The 15,516-nt window shown below is 42.3% G+C and overlaps 1 protein-coding gene across 6 annotated transcripts in view; it reads left to right on the forward strand.

Moving 5' to 3' along the window:
• Positions 1–5,479: 5,479 nt before the first annotated feature.
• Positions 5,480–15,516, forward strand: part of NEK4 (NIMA related kinase 4) — a 45,460-nt gene continuing 35,423 nt past the window's right edge. For 3 of the 6 annotated variants that reach the window (XR_009565898.1, XM_030867418.2, XM_030867419.2), the window contains exons 1-7: positions 5,480–5,759; positions 7,420–7,686; positions 8,612–8,809; positions 8,994–9,101; positions 10,689–10,843; positions 12,568–12,709; positions 14,958–15,365. Coding sequence is in view for 5 of the 6 variants with exons in the window: in XM_030867418.2 (XP_030723278.2) it covers positions 5,667–5,759; positions 7,420–7,686; positions 8,612–8,809; positions 8,994–9,101; positions 10,689–10,843; positions 12,568–12,709; positions 14,958–15,365 (1,371 nt within the window). In the remaining variant the exon portion in view is untranslated. Of the gene's footprint in view, positions 5,760–7,419; positions 7,687–8,611; positions 8,810–8,993; positions 9,102–10,688; positions 10,844–12,567; positions 12,710–13,208; positions 13,231–13,520; positions 13,613–14,957; positions 15,366–15,516 lie in introns of those variants that run through there. The other 3 variants (XM_060308377.1, XM_060308378.2, XM_060308379.2) reach the window with 3 other exon arrangements.

The raw sequence follows: 15,516 nt of genomic DNA on the forward strand, positions 1-15,516 counted from the left end.
TTGCATCAGTCTGTATGTTTATATGTGTCTACGTACATATGTTGTAGATGTGTGGTATTTTTCTACCTTAAGGAGGTATTGCCAAAATTAATTTGTAAAAAAATTCTATTTAATTGGCTTAAAGAAACTTAAGCACATTGAAGAAAAATGCACAACCTGGACCTTCATTGCAGGCTTTCTCTAGTTGCGGCGAGCAGGGCCTACTCTTTGTTGTGGAGCGAGGGCTTCTCATTGTGGTGGCTTCTCTTGTTGAGGAGCATGGGCTCTAGGCACGCAGCCTTCAGTAGTTGTGGCATGCAGGCTCAGTAGTTGTGGCTTGCGGGCTTAAGTTGCTCCATGGCATCTGGGATCTTCTCAGACTAGGGGTCGAACCCGTGTCCCCTGCATTGGCAGGCGGATTCTTAACCACTGCGCCAGCAGGGAAGTGCTTTGGTTTAAGATTTATTTGAGGAATCTTATTGAGGACCATAGCCTGCGAGACAGCCTCTCAGCTCTGAGGAACTGTTCTGAAGAGGTAAGGGAGGAGCCAGGATACACTGACATATTCTGCTGGAAAAAAGACATGTAGTCGAACTGATCTCTGGTGGCCTCGGCCAGCAGCGGCTTGAAGCAGGGTCTTGGTTCCCCAGCCAGAGATTGAAGTCAGGCCACGGCAGTGAAAGAGCTGAATCCTAGCCACTAGACCATGAGGGCCAGTGGCCAGTGAAAATGCCCTGGCCCACTGGCTTTGTAGAAATGAATTTCCACAAGGAGATGGAAAGTAGTGAAACAAGTAGTGTTTATTAGGAGGAAAAAGAGCACATGTGAATAGACACACATGGGCAGGCTCAGAGAGGGAGAGTCGTGCCCCCATGGTAGTTTGGGGCATTTCTTCCGGGTTTCCTCTGGTCAATCATCTTGCTTTGCCCCGCTCTGAGTCCATATTTGGTTTATCTCAGGATCCTCCCCTGTGTGCGTTTGCATCTCTTAGCCAAGATGGAGTCTAGTGAAGAGGCCTATGGGTAGGTTGACATCGTAACAGGGAAGAGCAAATCCTGACTCCATGTTGCATCTGTTTCTTTTACTTTAACCTTTGCTTTTTGTTACTTTACTTCCTCACCTCTTCCCCTTCTCTGTTCTATAAAAGAACCTGGCATCCAGACCCAGATAAGACGGTTTTTTTGGGTACACTTGTCTGCCATCTTCTCAGTCCTCCAGCTTTCCGAATAAAGTCGCTATTCCTTGCCTCAACACCTCATCTCCCGATTTATTGCCCTGTTGTCCGGTGAGCAGAGCGAGCTTGGACTCAGTAACAACATCATCTACTATGGGGCGGTGCCCCCTCCCTTTTTTTTTTTTTTTTTTTCTTTGCACTACACAGGCCTCTTACTGTTGTGGCCTCTCCCGTTGCGGAGCACAGGCTCCGGATGTGCAGGATCAGCGGCCATGGCTCACACGAACCCGTGTTCCCGCATCGGCAGGTGGACTCTCAACCACTGCGCCACCAGGGAAGCCCCCCCCCTCGTCCCTTTTTAATCCCTGAGGAGCCTTTCTGCGCATGTGTAGTCAGGGAGGTCTCCTTGACCTTGAGAATGAGAAATATGTGGACTTTTTTTTTTTTTTTTTGGCTGCGCTGGGTCTTAGTTGTGGTGCAGGATCTTTGTTGAGTTCTAAGGGATCTTTAGTTGTGGCACGTGGACTCTTAGTTGTGGCATGCAGGCTTCTTAGTTGCAGCATGTGGACTTCTTAGTTGCCACATGTGAACTCTCAGTAGCGGCATGTATGCGGGATCTAGTTCCCGGACCAGGGATTGAACCCAGGCCCCCGGCATTGGGAGTGCAGAGTCTTACCCACTGGACCACCAGGGAAGTCCCTCTTTATCTTTTATCTGGGCAAGACTCACTCTTCTCTGGCCCTGCCATTACTGTTTTGTTTTGTTTTTTAATTTTTGTTGGAGTATAGTTGATTTACAATGTTGTGTTAGTTTCAGGTGTACAGCAAAGAGCAAAATGAATCAGTTATACATATGCATATATGAACTCTTTTTTTTTTTTTTTTACATTCTTTTCCCGTATAGGCCATTACAGAGTATTGAGTAGAGTTCTCTGTGCTATACAGCAGGTTCTTATTAATTATCTATTTTATATATAGTAGTGTGTATATGTCAGTCCCAATCTCTAAATTTATCCCTCCCCTCCCCCCCTTATCCCCTGGTAACCATAAGTTTGTTTTCTACATTCATGACTCTACTTCTGTTTTGTAAGTAAGTTCATTTATACCCTTTTTTTTTAGATTCCACATATAAGCAATATCACATGATATTTGTCTTTCTGTGTCTGACTTACTTCACTCAGCATGACAATCTCTAGGTCACTAGAGGCAAAGTCCAGCTATTTACCCTGTTCCTGTTGTTATTTCTATCTGGAAGTGTAAACAGGAGGCTGGCTGTAAATGTCTAACCTGGAGCCCATCTATCTCCTGCCTCAGAACATCAAAAGATTATTGCTAATCACAAGGAACAGATGCCTCAGGTCAATGATTGGAGTGCTTTCCTACGTATGGGAAGGTGCAAGAATCTGGGTTCATAGAAATTATGTCTTAGAAATGCACCTTAACTATCTAATGCCAATATCCAAAGTGCAGAATGCCTCCTGTTTTTCCCCATCCTGAATTACCCTCAGGGAGCACTGTGGGCTGCTGTAGCTAACGGCTGGATCCTTGTAGAACTGGGATGGTGGGCAACATTGTTCACTGGAATGGCAGGCAAAATTCCCTGTCCACAAGCACTTATATGAATTAAGGATTCCTAAAACTCTCAGAAATATAAAAACTAAACCAAATGTTTTTCAAGTTCATGTGATCTGAGGTAATCTTTGGTAAATAAAAGCTAGTTTAAGTTTGTTGGTTTAATTAAAATAGGTATGTCTTCAGAGTTATCATTAAAAATAATGCAGACATACAACTTTTCTTTTTTTTTTTGCGGTACGCGGGCCTCCCACCGCTGTGGCCCCTCCCGCCGTGGAGCACAGGCTCGGGACACGCAGGCTCAGCGGCCATGGCCCACGGGCCCAGCCACTCCGTGGCACGTGGGATCCTCCCGAACCGGGGCACGAACCCGCGTCCCCCCCATCGGCAGGCGGACTCCCAACCACTGCGCCACCAGGGAAGCCCAAGACATACAACTTTTATTCCACCTGAGTACACTAGCTAAATAAGTTCATGTTGTTTCTGTTACCAAATTTGTTAGCAAGAAAAACAACTTGGTATGATGACATTTTCATGTTAAGAACAAGTGAATTGGGACTTCCCTGGTGGTCCAGTGGTTAAGAATCTGTCTTGCAATGCAGGGGATGCTGGTTCGATCCCTGGTTGGAGAACTAAGATCCCACATGCCGCGGGGCAACTAAGCCTGCGTGCTGCAACTACAGAGCCTGTGCGCCACAAGTAGAGAGAAGCCTGCACCCCACAATGAAAGATCCCATTTGCCGCAACTAAGATCCAACGCAGCCAAATAAATAAATAGTTTTTTTTTAAAAAAAAGAACAAGTGAATTAAATAGACGTAAATGGGATAGGAGTCTTTAGGTAGGGCTTCCCTGGTGGCGCAGTGGTTGAGAGTTCGCCTGCCGATGCAGGGGACACGGGTTCGTGCCCCGGTCTGCGAAGATCCCACATGCCGCGGAGTGGCTGGGCTTGTGCGCCATGGCCGCTGAGCCTGCGCGTACGGAGCCTGTGCTCCGCAACGGGAGAGGCCACAACAGTGAGAGGCCCGCGTATCACACACACACAAAAAAGAGTCTTTAGGTAAAACACTTCAGCAATTATTTTATTTTATGGCATGTCTACTTAAATAGTTTCCATTATTTAACTTAAATAAGTTAAAGTTAATAATGGACATTTATTAAATATTTAGATCATATAAATATTTTATTTTATTTCAAATAAAATAAGATACTGAAACATTAATCACTGAACATAAGTTAATCCACTTTTGGTTTCCTTATACAAAAAAAAAAAAAAGACCCTAAATATATTTAGGTCTATTAGTAAAAATCTTTTCTGCTACATTGGAAAATTTACTATGAGGAAGATGTACTCCTAGAAATTATGGAATGTATTTATCTCTGCCAATCCATAGAATGCTAGTGTAAGAGACTGTCCACGATTACTCACTTCTTAGTTTTCACTAGAAATTAAGGATTCTAAGGGTTAAGAATTCTAATTAAGATATGTAATTGAAACTACTTAGAAATAATAAGGGTGAAAGGAAACAACTGTGTATGAAAAGTAGGTAAAGAAAGTAGATGGATTTCCCTGGTGGTGCAGTGGTTAAGAATCCACCTGCCACTGCAGGGGACACAGGTTCGATCCCTGGTCTGGTAAGATCCCACATGCCGCAGAGCAACTAAGCCCATGTGCCACAGCTACTGAGCCTGCACTCTAGACCCCGTGAGCCACAGTGACTGAGCCCGTGTGCCACAAGTACTGAAGCCCACGCACCTAGAGCCCGTGCTCCGCAACAAGAGAAGCTACTACAATGAGAAGCCCCTGCTTGCCGTAACTAGAGAAAGCCCGCGTAGCAACAAAGACCCAATGCAGCCAAAAATAAATAAATAAAAATAAATTTATATTTAAAAAACCCCAATAGTATGCTCTATATTATGCATTCTCAACAGGGGCAATATCAACTCCACCCCCCCCCCCAAACTGGGCAAAAATTGGTTCTTGGATATAGGCCAAGAAACCTTACATTTCAATGGGATGGATTTCATGACCTTAAGAAAGACATTCTGGGGTTGTAGGAATACAACCCCCCCACCCCCGTCCCATTGGATTTATAATTTTAAGCTTTTTAGGTATATGTCCTTGGAAAGGGAGGTGTTGGCTGGATCAAACGATAAATCTTTTGGCAGTTTTGAGCTTTCACAGGCAGGCCATTTAAGGTGGGCAGGTTCTCCGGGGACACTGCCTTAAGCTGTTAAAAACCATGCCAAAATTTGGTCAAGTCACTTAGTGCAGGGGTTTGAATGGAGTCCTTCTGAGAGTTTTTGCAGTTCTCAATATGCATGCTGAATTGTTTAGGGGTGAAGGGCACTGATATCTTCAGTTCGTCTTGCAATGCATGAAAAATAAGATGGATTGCTGCATGCATACATTAACCACCATATGATAAAGTAAATATAACAAATGTTACTTGTAGAATCTAGTCTGTCCCCAGTCCCCCATTAGAATGTGAGCTCCCGGAGGGCAGGGACTTTTTCGGCCAGGCACAGGGTAAGCAGTCAGTAAATATTTGGGAAGCGAATACGTGCGAAGCACTAAGAACAAGTAAGCGCTCAGTAAGTGGAAGCGTTCGTGAGTCTATTGTTGCAGGAAACCCGCAAGTTCCGGCCTTGGAAGTGAGGCCGAGGGTGCGCGCGCAGGCCCGGCGTGGTCGCTCTGGCCGCCTGTCGCCTCGGCTCTGTGGTGGGTCCTCCGGGCCACGGAGCATGCGCAGGGCAGCCCCTGTGGGGATCGCTATGGCAGCGGCGTCGCTCTGGGTCGGGCCTCTGCGCTGGCGCCCTGGCAGGGCCGCCTCAGCCGCCGCCGGCACCACTTCCTCTCTGGAATGAGCGGGGTCTCCCGCCGCCGATCGCCGCGCCCCCCGCCGCTGCCGCCGCATCCCGACTGTGGGCCCGCTCCGGGATCATGCCCCTGACCGCCTACTGCTACCTGCGTGTCGTGGGCAGGGGCAGCTACGGGGAGGTGACGCTCGTGAGGCACCGACGGGACGGCAGGCAGGTCGGCGGAGCTGGGGCCCCGCAGGGGATGGGAGCAGGCAGGGGTTCGCCGAGGGCGCCGTCCAAGGGCTGGGCCCAGATATTCTGAAGGGGCCGCGCCTCAGATGGCACTTCTGGGAAATCGTCCCAGACCATCAAGACTAGGCCAGGCCTTCCTGTCATATGCGCCCCGAACTCCTGGCATTCTCTTTGTAGTCGTAATCGGTGTGCTTAATCTGCACACTTTCCCCCAACTCTCGACCGTTCCATGAGAGCGTACACTCCCAGGACCTAACGGCGGCGCCTGGCAAGTATTCCTCCTTCAGTGAAGGGCCCCATACCCCGTCTGACCTGGAGACCTCTGGAGTCGCTCAAAACTCAGCTCGTCACCTTCCCTCCAAACCTCCTCTCACGGTCCCCATTTCAGGGAGTAGCACCACCAACCAGCCAGTTGCCCAAGCTGGACACCTGGGAGTCGTTCTGGGCTCCCCCCCTTACCTTCCCCCACTCTCACCCCTTTATTCGTCTGTCCACTAAGCCAACTGGCCTCTTCTTCATCTCCATGGGTACCTCCCCCATCCAGGACACCATTGTCTCTAGCTAAGCTGTGGCCATGGCCTCCCGCTTGTCCTCCCTGCCACATGACTTGCCCTTCTCCAATTCATCACTTTCATTGCAGTCTCAGTGATCTTTCTAAAACGTGCCTCTAATGTTGCACTTTATCCCATTAGCCTCAGGATAATGAACCATTTCATAAATATGGTTTATAAACCATATAATGTACAAACTGGGACAATTTGGAAACTGAAAGGAGACACTATTTATAATTACACCAGGACAATGGGACTGCCCCAGACAAACTGAGAGGAGATGGCCCCATAAGTATAAGGTCCTCTCGCCTCTTCTGCCTTGTCTCAGGTGCTGGTCACTGCCTGGAACACAAGCTCAGACATAAGAGATTTATTCAGTGGTCAATGGGGAGGGGGGATTTTTTTGAGCTGAGGATGGGGTACTCGCTGTAATAATAACCCCTCACATTTCAGCAGTAGTTTGTTTACATTTTACAAAGCACGTTTATGCTTTGTTACAAAACACATTTATGATTGTGTTTGTTGAATAATGAATTGTTTGGTGTGTCAGTTGATTGAGGGCAATGTATTAGGTGTTGGAGGACGTTGTTTTGTTTTTCTTTTAAGTGAGAATAATTTTGGATGTTGAGGATAGGTGATGTTTAGCCTTATTGGGCCTTGGATCCCTTTGAGTATGTAATGGAATCCACAGACCCATTCTGTCTGCAGATGTATATTCAAGTCATATTGTATGCACCTTTGTAGGGGGAGCTTAGAGGTTAAAGAATTTCTACCACAGATTTTTTGGTTAATTCAGTGGTATGTTAACATTGACTCATTTTTAGCCATTAATGAAATTGTAAAATGCAGATGGAAAGTATAATTTTTTTGTGACCCCCTACCCTGCTATAAATCTAACTTGTAAAAAGTATCATTAGTGGTAACAAGTCTTTTTCCCAGTTTTGTGCTTTGTGAATAACAAAATGAATAGGTTATGTGGCAGTCTCCAGAAGGTTGGTTTTGAGGACACTCAGGATAATCCTTAAATACTTTTGAATCTATAATACTGTATGTTTGTTTGCATATTGTAAAAACATGTGTTTTTTTTTGTAGTATGTCATCAAAAAGCTGAACCTCCGAAATGCCTCCAGCCGAGAGCGGCAAGCTGCTGAACAGGAAGCTCAGCTCTTGTCTCAGTTGAAGCATCCCAATATTGTCACCTACAAGGAGTCGTGGGAGGGAGGGGATGGTCTGCTGTACATCGTCATGGGCTTCTGCGAAGGAGGTGATCTGTACCGAAAGCTCAAAGAGCAGAAGGGGAGGCTTCTGTCTGAGAGTCAGGTGGTGGAATGGTTTGTTCAGATCGCTATGGCTCTGCAGGTACTGTCAGGACTCCTAGCATCCCACTTGCTCCAAGGTGACAGAGAGATGCTTGGTGGATTTTAGGAAAATGCTTCCCCAAATGCTTAATGAAAAGAAAAATTCTTTTAAAAATCCATTTATGAAGTGGACCTAGTTCCTCTTGCTGTAGCACTGAAGTGTTTCTGAATGAGTGATATCTGTATTGAAGCAGACATGGATTTTGTCTGATTGCTGGGAAAGACAATTCTCTATTCATTTAATATTTATAGCAAAATCCATTTTAAGGGCCCTGAATTGACAAAGAGCAAAGAATGTCCATGTTTGTTATCAGTTGGTCAGCTGCATCATACTGAAAGGTGGTTGGGCTAATTAATCTGCCTAAACTGTGGGGCTTTGGGCTTTAACCCTGCTGTGGCAGAGTGAGTAGAAATGTGAAACATGTTTGTGTTTTAATATACACATATTCAAAAGTGAGACTGTTTATGGAATATCACTCTGATATTAGAGAATGTATCTTAGGATTTAAACAAAGTGATATTGTTATAGTTGAAAATATTATTAAGCTGAAGATTTCATGAGTCTGAGAGGAATGTGCATCTGACCTTGTATAAGTTGTCTTTCTACCTTCAGTGAAAGTTTGTAAGCACATTTTTTAACTGGGTCCATATAATTCTAGACGGTATGATTGTCAAGTCACCAGGGAACAATTGTGAAGGAAGCTGGGCAAATTAATGCATGGAACTTAATTTCTTACTTTGGAAAGTTGTAAATTAGACTTTTTATTTAGCGATTATAAAACAATAGTGTTTTGATGTGTAGGTAAGGCTCATCTAAGAGTATAAGGCTCTTTAACTTATACAGTTGTTGATGGTATATAAGAAGTCAGGTATAAATAAGTCAGGTATTAAATATTTATATTTAATAAAATTTTATTTCTCTTCAGTATTTACATGAAAAACACATCCTTCACCGAGATCTAAAAACTCAAAATGTCTTCCTAACAAGAAAAAACATCATCAAAGTGGGTGACCTAGGAATTGCCCGAGTCCTTGAGAACCACTGTGACATGGCTAGCACCCTCATTGGCACACCCTATTACATGAGCCCTGAATTGTTCTCAAACAAACCCTACAACTATAAGGTAGGATTCGGCTGTGTTTGCCAGCTCACCTTGTCTCTACAGCAATATAATTTTAGAACCCATTAGAATAGTAAGTTAGAAGAATTCTCTGTGAATTGGTTTAAGGAAAATGTTTTTTTTTTTTTAAGAGGAAAACTAAATAAGGCATTCTGACATTTAACCATTTACTATTTTTTTTTCCTAGTCTGATGTTTGGGCTCTGGGATGCTGTGTTTATGAAATGGCCACCCTGAAGCATGCTTTCAATGCAAAAGACATGAATTCTTTAGTTTATCGGATTATTGAAGGAAAGGTAAAGAATGTTCTGGAATTAATTGTTTTTAATATTTGGAGTAAGGTTACTTTAGTGCAGCTTTGAAAGTAGCTACTGAGAAAAGGGAGTAATCATATTGGGTGGATAGTTAAGAATGGTGGGTCCTGTCTGTGGGGAGGGTTGAACTGGAGGAGAGGGGATTGATCGTTTCTTAATATTAATTTATAAGGGTGGCTTAATGGCTCTGAAGAATTGGCTTCTTGAAAACCAGTACCTTATAGACACAGGATGTGCAGGTGCCCTGAGGCTACTGGTAGCTTCACCTAAGCGGTTAAATGAGCCCTGTTTAAAAGGAGTCTACTCTGTTTGGGCTTCCCTGGTGGCGCAGTGGTTAAGAATCCGCCTGTCAATGCAAGGGACACGGGTTTGAGCCCTGGTCTGGGAAGATCCCACATGCCACGGAGCAACTAAGCCCGTGCGCCACAACTACTGAGCCTGTGCTCTAGAGCCCGCGAGCCACAGCTACTGAGGCCCGCGCACCTAGAGCCCGTGCTCTGCAACAAGAGAAGCCACAACAGAGAAGCCCGCGCACCACAACGAAGAGTAGCCCCCACTCACTGCAACTAGAGAAGGCCCACGTGCAGCAACGAAGACCCAACACAGCCAAAAATAAATAAAATAAATTAAAGATTTATTTTAAAAAAAAGAGTCTACTCTGTTTGAACTTCTTGCTCCTTTGATAATCATCACAATCACTAGTAACCAGTTAAAAATTGCAGAAAGCATTATGTATGATAGATGCTAGAGTGACCAACTTTATGTGTCAATTTCATGAGGCTAGTTATCCCCTGCAGTGTCAGGCATCCTCACACCTTTAAGTTTTAAGGCTGTAAATCACCTACTGATTTTAACATTATACCAAGACTCATTTATTTTTTTAATTTGAAAAAAACACAGAAAAAGTAAAATTTGCTCATAATTCCACTTCTTAAAGAATCAAACAAGAAAGAGGTGAAATTCCCCTGTTTCCATACATTTCCATCCCTTGGAGATAACCATTGGTAATGATTTGGTGCATAGCCTTCCTGGCTTTTCCCTGTCTTTATAACTCTGGGTGTGTATGTTAAAAAAGTAACTGAAATGGAATCAGGCTATACACACTGGTACACAACGTGCTTTTTTGACTTAATAAATGAGGGACATCTTTCCAGGTCAGTACCTGTAAGTCTTGTATTTTTTTAAAGGCTGCCTGGTATTTTATTAGAAGGGTATACCATACTCTATTCCACAAGTACCCTATGAATGGCCATTTACATTGTTTCCAGTTGTTCACTATTATAAGAAAAATACTGCAGTGAATATCCTGGTACATAAATCTTTAGGAACTCATGCTTTTATTTATGAAGGAGAGGGTCCTCAAATGGGACTGCTGGTTTGAAGGATATATTTTATAATTTTACAACTTGCTATTATAACCAGGATGCCAGATATGCTTCCTGTAGACTAATATGCTGGTTATTTTCTGCTGTGGATAATGATTTAAAAAATATATCTTGGGAAACCTCTACCTTCTTTTACTTTTCACAAGACTGTTAGTCATACTTATGGTATTATTTCTCTTTGTAGCTGCCACCAATGCCGAAAGATTACAGCCCAGAGCTGGCAGAAATAATAAGAACCATGCTGAGCAAAAGGCCTGAAGAAAGACCTTCTGTGAGGAGCATCCTAAGGCAGCCTTACATAAAGCGCCAAATATCCTTGTTTTTGGAGGCCACGAAGGCGTAAGATATTTCCCTTGCAAATAGGTCAGCTAAATAGATGGAATAAAAGAGGGTGACTTTTATAATTTTCGTGTATGAGAGTTTATGGTGAGTTTTTTAAAAACACGAAGTAGAATTGCATGATTAGAACAAGTGTTGAGATTTGTTTAATTGCTAAAATCAAAAATCTAGAGAACCATTGGAGTAATCACTTTCACATTCCTCTGGGAGTTCCAAGACATATTGAGTACGATCCTTTTAAAAGGATGTATGCTTTATTATTTATTTATTTATTTATTTATTTGCGGTACGCGGGCCTCTCACTGTTGTGGCCTCTCCCGTTGCGGAGCACAGGCTCTGGACGCGCAGGGTTAGCGGCCGTGGCTCACGGGCCTAGCCACTCTGCAGCATGTGGGATCTTCCCGGACCGGGGCATGAACCCCTGTCCCCTGCATCAGCAGGCGAACTCTCAACCACTGTGCCACCAGGGAAGCCCAAGGATGTAGGTTTTAGAAATCATATTAAAATGAGAGATCATCTAAGAAGCCTATTATTACATTATGTACTATGTAAGATAATAGTCACATTTAAAAAATAAAGAGGTTCCCTCTTTACTCATATAACTTCTCAAGGGGATAGAATTCCTTCTTTGACTTTCAGGTCCTACCTTCATAAATAGCTGTTCTAGGATCTGAGACTTAGAGCTGGACAAGACCTTCACAGTCCTTGTCTTTTGACATGTTAAATTTGGGAGGCAATGCTAGAGAGGCCCTGGGGGATAAAGAAGGGTCGTATTTTTGTTTACATTGCTTATAATTTCCTACCTACAGACCTTTGGCTTTCTGCAGCTCTGGTCTTCATGCTCCCCTTGAATTCTCCAGAGGTTTAGCTCCTTTGGAAAATGTCACACTTAAACAGTTGGGGATATTATTCCTGTATACATTTATTCTACAAGTCAAGGCCAAGTATACCAATCATTTTTACTTTCAAATTTGGCAAAGCAGTTGTGGTATTATTACAAATGTGAAATTTGAAGATGAAAATTATCCTGGCACTTCTAATTGTGAGGCAAGTTTTCATAGGTTTTAAATTTTAGAATAATATTGTATTTACAGAAGAGTTGCAGAGATAGAACAGAGTTTCTGTATAACCCTCACCCAGTTTCTCCTATCAGCATCTTATGTTACCATGGTACATTTGTCAGAACTAAGAAAACAACATCAGTATCTTATGTTGACTGAATCCAGACTTCACTTGGCTTACACCAGTTTTTCTACTAGTGTCCTTTTTCTGCTTCAGGATCCAGTCCAGCATACCATATTACTCCTCATTTCTCCTTAGTCAACTTGGGTCTCTGACAGTTTCTCACTTTCTTTGTTTTTCATGACCTTGATTGTTTTTGGAGATTACTGGTCAAATGTTTTGTAGAACACCCACTGGTTTTTAGAAGACTCCTATCTATAAAAGGAGCAGTTCTATGGGAATTCCCTGGCAGTCCAGTGGTTAGGACTCCACGCTTCCACTGCAGGGGACCCGGGTTTAATCCCTGGTCAGGGAACTAAGATCCCACAAGCCACATGGCACAGCCAAAAAAGAAAAAAAAAAAGAAAAGAAAAGAAAGAAAGAAATAAAACAAGCCGTTCTAAGAGGGAGTGTAACATGTATGCACATTTCCTCATATATATAGAAACCTTTAACCTTCACTGTACTGATAATAACTTTTTCTTCTTTTCTTCCTCATAAAGAAAAAACTCCAAAAATAATATTAAAAATGACGACTCTAAATCCAAGCCTGTGGCTACAGTGGTTTCTGGAAAGGCTGAATTAAGTCATGAAGCCGTTCCCCCTCAACCACACTCTTCTGAGGGCTCCAAGACATATGTAATGGTACGTCTCATTCTAAAGGATATGTGTTCTAGAAACTGTATTAAAATGATAGGTTACCTAAGCTAGTTAGTCTATGTGAAATGACTAAGCTTCATTAGATTTCTGTTGTGTAAGTAGTTTTATATTGTAAAGAAGGAATACTGGTGAAGTATTCAAAGTGCCTATTAAAATGTTCATGAAGTCAGTGCTGTAATAACTTTAAGAAGTTTTTTTTAATTGAGGTGGAATTTATATAACATAAAGTTAACCATTTTAAAGTGAACAATTAATTGCATTTAGTATATTCACAGTATTGTGCGACCGTCACCTCTATCTCATTCCAAAACATTTTCATCACCCCAAAAGGAAACCTCATACCCATTAGGTCGTCACTCCTCCTCCATCCAGCCCCTGTAAAACACCAGTGTTCTCTGTTTGTATGGGTTTGCCTATTCTGAATATTTGATATAAATGGAATCATACAATATGTAACCTTTTGTGTCTGGCTTCTTTCACTTAGCATGTTCTTGAGGTTCATCCAGGTAGTATATATCAATACTTCATTTATTTTTATGTCTAAATAATACTCCATTGTATGTATATACCACAGTTTGTTTATCCATTCATTCATTGGTAGATATTGGGTTGTTTTCACCTTTTGGCTTTTGCTATGAACATTTATGTACAATGTTTGAGTATCTGTTTTCAGTTCTCTTGGGTATAATATCTAGGAGAGTAATTGCTGAGTCATATGGTAATTCTATGTTTAACTTTTTGAGGAATGACCACATTGTTTTTCCTTTGTGGTTGCACCATTTCATGTTTTTATCAGCAATCCCTGAGAATTCCAGTTTCTCTACAACTTCACCAACTCTTGTTATTTTCTGTTTTTCTGATTCTAGCCATCCTAGTGGATGTGGAGTGGTATGTTATTGTAGTTCTGATTTGCATTTGACTAATGACATAGAACTTGTTGGCCATTTGAATGCCTTCTTTGGAGAAATATCTATTAAGCCTGTTGCCCATTTTTTAATTGGGTTTTTTATTTTTTATTATTGAGTTCTAAGAGTTCTTTCTATATTATAGATACTAGACCCTCATCAGATATATTACTTACAAATATTTCCTCCCGTTCTTTAGGTTGTCCTTTCACTTTCTTGATAACGTCCTTTTATGCACAAATGTTTTTAATTTTGATGAAGTCTAATTTATTTGTTTTTTACTTTTGTTGCCCATGCTCATATCTAAGAATCCCTTGCCAAATCCAAGGTCATGAAGATGTATGCCTATGTTTTCTCCTAGGATTTTTATAGTTTTAGCTCTTATATTTAGGTTATTGATCATTAAAAAAAATTTGTTATGGTAAAATATAAGTAATATAAAATTTGCCATTTTGTACCATTTTTAAATTAATTAATTAATTATTTATTTTCATTTTGTACCGTTTTTAAGCATACAATTCAGTGGTCTTAATTACATTCACAATGTTGTGCAGCCATCACCATATCTTCCAAAACCTTTTCATCATTCCAAACAGAAACTCTGTACCCATTAAGGTCTAACTCCCCATTGCCTCTACTCCCAGACCCTGGTAACCTCTGATCTACTTTCTCTGAATTTTCCTGTTCTAGATACCTCATATAAATGGAATCATACAACATTTGTTCTTTTGTGTCTAGCTTATTTCACTTAGCAAGTTTTCAAACATTATCCATATTGTAGCATGTATCAGAATTTCATTCCTTTCTATGGCTTTATAATATTCCGCTGTATGTATATACCACATTTTGTTTATCCATTCATCTGCTGATGGACATTTGGGTTGTTTCCATCTTCTGGCCGTTGTGAATAATGCTGCTATAAACATTAGTGTACAAATATCTGAGTCCCTACTTTTAGTTCTTGGGACAAATACCTGGGAGTGGGATTGTTGGGTCTTATGATTATTCCATGTTTAACTTTCTGAGGAAACTGCTATTCCATTTTGAGTTGGTTTTTTTTTTTTTTTTTTGCGGTATGCGGGCCTCTCACTGCTGTGGCCTCTCCCGTTGCTGAGCACAGGCTCCAGACGCACAGGCTCAGCGGCCATGGCTCATGGGCCTAGCCGCTCTGCGGCATGTGGGATCCTTCCGGACCGGGGCACGAACCCATGTCCCCTGCATCGGCAGGCAGACTCCCAACCACTGCGCCACCAGGGAAGCCCCTTGAGTTAATTTTCTAATATGGTGTGAGGAGTGCTATAATAACTTGGAAGCATGTTTTCATTCAGGGTGAAGACAAATATTTGTCCCAGGAGAAACCCATAGTCATTGGCCCCTTGAAGACACCCCCACGTCTGAAAGGCCACACCTACAAACCAGACATAAGCAATACTGCAGAATCGCTAGCCACGATCAGTAGGGTGAATATTGACATCTTACCTGCAGAAAGGAGGAACTCAGTGAACAACAGCTTAGTTCAAGAGAATCAACGAAGACACTTAGATGCCTCTAATGAGCTAGAAGGTAAATGTATTATTTCTCAAGTGAAAGAGAGGCTGCAGGATAACACTAAATCCAGTGCTCAACCTGGAAACCGAATTTCCACATGGTCCATTGACTATGTCACTGGAGAAAGGAATGACCCAGTGAAGCCTCTGCAGCCCCTAAACAAAGACCAAAATTTATCAAAGGACCAGGTGAGTGATATTGGTTTCAGAAAGAAGACTGGAAAGTGTGGTTACAAAGGTGTGGGTTGTGTTCTTTGGTTGTGCTTTTAGTTGTGGTTTTAGGAAAATCAGTTGTTCCCATATAACAGTTTAAACATGACAGAACCAAAGGATAGGACCC

The sequence above is a fragment of the Globicephala melas genome, chromosome 11, assembly GCF_963455315.2.
Source record: "Globicephala melas chromosome 11, mGloMel1.2, whole genome shotgun sequence".
NCBI lineage: Eukaryota > Metazoa > Chordata > Mammalia > Artiodactyla > Delphinidae > Globicephala > Globicephala melas.